Genomic DNA, 4,114 nt, shown 5'->3' with positions numbered 1-4,114 from the left:
AATTTCATACTTAATACTAGCAGTTGTATATATATATTCATGTTGGAATTTGTACCATAAAATATTTTATACAAGTAATTGACACTCCATCTAACTTACGGTTCAGTTCTAGTTCAGATATACTAGTCCTCTACTGAACTTAGATAAGCAGCGTTGATTGATATGCACGTACACCTAGCTAATTTCCCCAAATATTTTAAATTCAGCCTATATTCAGGTTTCAGCAATTCTATTAAATACACCATATATAATTGCATTCTATTATAATATAATAGTCCCTTTATCCAAATTTCCACTGAATCCAGCGGTTGCTCGAGTCTCTCGACCCTTATCTTCTTTCTTTGCCAGAGACCAACGAGGCAACCAACTTTTTCGTTTGCATGATCTCCCATGCTGTTGACTTGCCAAACTCGCGCCAGTAGCATTCAATACACACACACACACACTTTATTATTAAAGAAAAATCATTTATTTTCCTAATACTTAAAGTTTTCTTAGTTACCATAATTAGAATAATAATTTGGATTTTCTTAGTTTTATTCTGTGTCTCTGTATATATAATAATAAAATGAGTAGAATTTGGTTGATTAGATAATGTTAGGGTTAGCGAAAAAAGAATTAGCAGTTAGCACAGTAAGAGTCATAACATAGATTCTGTCCAGCTCCATAACATTACATGCAACAGCAACACCCACCCCTCTCCATTATAAAACCCCCCAACACTCCCCCAAACCACACACATCACAACTAAACCCAAACACACACACAAACTCTCTCAACATGGAGCCTCTCTCTTCCACCAAACACAACAACAACAACCCCGCCAAGCCTTCCTCCCTCCACATGGAGGCACCGGCGGCGGAGGCCAGTCCCCTCCGTAAGATAATGGTGGTGGCGTCCATCGCCGCCGGGGTGCAATTCGGGTGGGCCCTCCAGCTCTCCCTGCTCACCCCCTACGTCCAGCTCCTGGGAATCCCCCACACATGGGCCGCCTTCATCTGGCTCTGCGGCCCAATCTCCGGGATGCTGGTCCAGCCCATAGTCGGCTACCACAGCGACCGCTGCACCTCCCGCTTCGGCCGCCGCCGCCCCTTCATCGCGGCCGGAGCCTTCGCCGTGGCCGTGGCCGTCTTCCTGATCGGCTACGCGGCGGACCTCGGGCACATGTTCGGCGACAACCTGGCGAAGAAAACCCGGCCCCGCGCAATCGCCATCTTCGTGGTGGGGTTCTGGATCCTTGACGTGGCCAACAACATGCTCCAGGGCCCCTGCCGCGCCCTCCTGGCGGACCTCTCGGCCGGCAACCACCGGAAGACGCGGTCCGCGAACGCCTTCTTCTCGTTCTTCATGGCGGTGGGGAACGTGCTGGGGTACGCGGCGGGGTCCTACAGCGGCCTCCACCACGTGTTCCCCTTCACGAAAACGAAAGCCTGCGACGTGTACTGCGCCAACCTGAAAAGCTGCTTCTTCCTCTCCATCGCGCTCCTCCTGACGCTGGCCACCGTGGCACTGAGCTACGTGAAGGAGAATCAGCTTGGGTCGGACAAAGGCAGCAACGGTGCGAGCGAGGAGGAGGGGTCAGGGTCGCACGGGGGCATGCCCTGCTTCGGGCAGTTATTCGGTGCGTTTCGCGAACTGAAACGGCCCATGTGGATCCTCCTCTTGGTGACGTGTCTCAACTGGATTGCGTGGTTCCCATTCTTGCTATTCGACACCGACTGGATGGGCCGCGAGGTCTACGGAGGAACCGTTGGGGAGGGCAAGGCCTACGATAGGGGCGTGCGCGCGGGTGCCTTGGGCCTCATGTTGAACTCCGTCGTCCTCGGTGCCACCTCCTTGGGAGTTGAAGTCTTGGCGCGTGGAGTTGGCGGCGTTAAGAGGTTGTGGGGGATTGTTAACTTCTTGCTCGCCATTTGCTTGGCCATGACCGTTTTGGTTACCAAGTTGGCTCAGCACAACCGCCAATACACCCTCCTCCCCAACGCCCACCATGAGCCTCTGCCTCCTCCCGCCGGCGTCAAAGCCGGCGCGTTAGCTCTCTTTTCCGTCCTCGGCATCCCTCTCGCGGTAATTTACTTATTTCTTTATTACTACTCATTAAAATGCTTTTCCTAATTCTTTTTTGTCAATTTACGATCTTCCAAGATTTTCAGTTTTTTAAGAATAAAAATATTGTGGCCGATATTCTACTGCAGACCAGGCCTTTTGGCTTGGGGCCCGCCCCGTTAATATAAAACGGGGCTAAGGATTTTTCTCAAAACTCACCACTTTTGTTTTTCGATTCGACAAATTTTATTTGGACTGTGCTTCAAAATAAATTTGTGGGCTTGCCTCTTGTTTCTTGTTTCAGCTGGAAAAGACAACCAACAAATTGTTTTCAAGTATTTTCTGACTGTGAACCGTCAGTTTAATTACAAAATATGCTACTAAATAGTGCCACTCGTGACACTATTGGATTCATTTTTCAATAAAGGTGCAGAGGGAGGACTAATATATCATATATGTGCCCTACCCTATACTCAGTTAATCATTAATTTCAACAAAAATAAATAAAAATGAGAGAAATAGAAAAGGATCGGATAAATATGTTATAATAAACAGATCATATTAACTCATAAAATAAAAGATATCATCGAATCTCTTAGTTATCCAAAGTTTGAGGCTCCCGTGGATACATCGTGATTGTATTGAATGCATTTAACTTTTGCATTGTAATTTGCAAACAGCAGTGTAGCTTTCCCGTGATGCTCTTTGCACAGGGAAACTTCTTTACTTTTCTTCATTTATCCACTTATTTCTCTTAAAGAAAAAGGTTAAAAGTGGTTTACAAAAGAAAAGTCAAAGAGCTTTATGCAGCGCAAAGACACGGTAGCAACCTAACAATTTCTGTTGGTTCATTTGTTCAGATTACTTACAGCATACCCTTCGCTCTGGCATCCATATTCTCCAGTACCTCAGGGGCAGGCCAAGGTAAGACAGTCAATCATAAATAACTAGCCACTTTTAGTTAACAATTCCGTTAAATTGGTAAAAATGCTTAACCTTTTGTGTTATGTTAAATTTTTCAGGATTGTCTCTGGGAGTCCTCAACCTTGCAATTGTCATACCACAGGTTAGAATTAAATTCACTTAATATATATGCGTAGAGTAATTAATTAAGTAAATGTGTATTTAGTGTGAATTACTAACTAACTATATATGTACATGTGTGTATAGATGGTGGTGTCTGTGACAAGTGGACCATGGGATGCTCTATTTGGCGGTGGTAACTTGCCGGCGTTCGTGGTGGGTGCAGTGGCGGCTGCAGCCAGTGGCATTTTATCCATAATCCTGCTGCCATCTCCACCGCCGGATTTGGCCAAAGCTGCAACCGCAGCCGGAGGAGGGTTCCATTAATCATTCACTTCTCTTTTTTGGCCGAGTGTTTAATATGGAAAAAGGAGAAGGTTTTTTCTTTTTCTTTGAAGCCGTTGTGTATAAGGCTTTTAGATCCCAACAAATGCTACAATTGCCGTTTTTGTGGCATCAATGACTAATAACAGTCATTTTTAATTGTAAAGTTTGATGTGGCTGTACATAACCCTGTTCAAACAGGACCCAGCCCTGTCTTTATTTATATAATATACTACTGTAGTTGGTATATTGAGGGTGCTCAGGGGAATGTAGCGATTGAACTTAGCACGCATGGCCATGGATGTTAATCCAATAATAACATATGTGGGATGAATTGGACCAGACTACTTTCCTATTCCTATTCCCCACTTATTTTCCATTGTCTTTTGTTTTCTCCGGTCATTATTAGTACTATAATAATAACATTCTCTCTTATCTCCATCACGCTCAAAGGATCCTTGCCTTGTGTTTGTTTTAGAATCTCTCTTCTTCTTCTTTTTTTAATTTGTCCTTAAATTTTATAAATATTTCCCATTATTTTACGGCTAACAAGTTGTGTACAACTTGCTATGCAATTATTTCTGCCATATATTCCTTTATTCCATTATTCTCTATCAAAACGAGTACACATTTGGTTCTAATTCTTTGTTTTTGGATTTATGGTTAAACAAAAATCTTAGCAACAATTAACCCAATGCAATTGAGAGATTGTTTCTAGATA

The 4,114-nt window shown here is 44.1% G+C and overlaps 1 protein-coding gene across 1 annotated transcript; it reads left to right on the top strand.

Annotated features, from left to right (window-relative positions):
• The first annotated feature begins 719 nt into the window (after positions 1-719).
• On the top strand, positions 720-3,834 carry LOC109812173 (sucrose transport protein). Its single transcript, XM_020376069.3, has 4 exons — positions 720-2,067; positions 2,907-2,970; positions 3,069-3,112; positions 3,217-3,834. Exons 1-4 carry the CDS (start codon positions 781-783, stop codon positions 3,394-3,396), a joined length of 1,575 nt encoding a protein of 524 aa, XP_020231658.1. The 5' UTR covers positions 720-780; the 3' UTR covers positions 3,397-3,834.
• The last annotated feature ends 280 nt before the right edge of the window (positions 3,835-4,114 follow it).

Source organism: Cajanus cajan, chromosome 7 (genome assembly GCF_000230855.2).
Source record: "Cajanus cajan strain Asha chromosome 7, NIPB_CcT2T_4, whole genome shotgun sequence".
Lineage (NCBI taxonomy): Eukaryota > Viridiplantae > Streptophyta > Magnoliopsida > Fabales > Fabaceae > Cajanus > Cajanus cajan.
The sequence above is the reverse complement of the archived record's forward strand: the minus strand, read 5'-3'. Positions and strand labels throughout refer to the sequence as shown.

Bases quoted from the DNA above. Each gene is read 5' to 3' on its own strand.
- LOC109812173 (XM_020376069.3), top strand. From the start codon at position 781: ATGGAGCCTCTCTCTTCCACCAAACACAACAACAACAACCCCGCCAAG. The intron at 2,068-2,906 runs GTAATTTACTTA...TCATTTGTTCAG, and splicing joins TCCTCGGCATCCCTCTCGCG to ATTACTTACAGCATACCCTT. The intron at 2,971-3,068 runs GTAAGACAGTCA...TAAATTTTTCAG, and splicing joins TACCTCAGGGGCAGGCCAAG to GATTGTCTCTGGGAGTCCTC.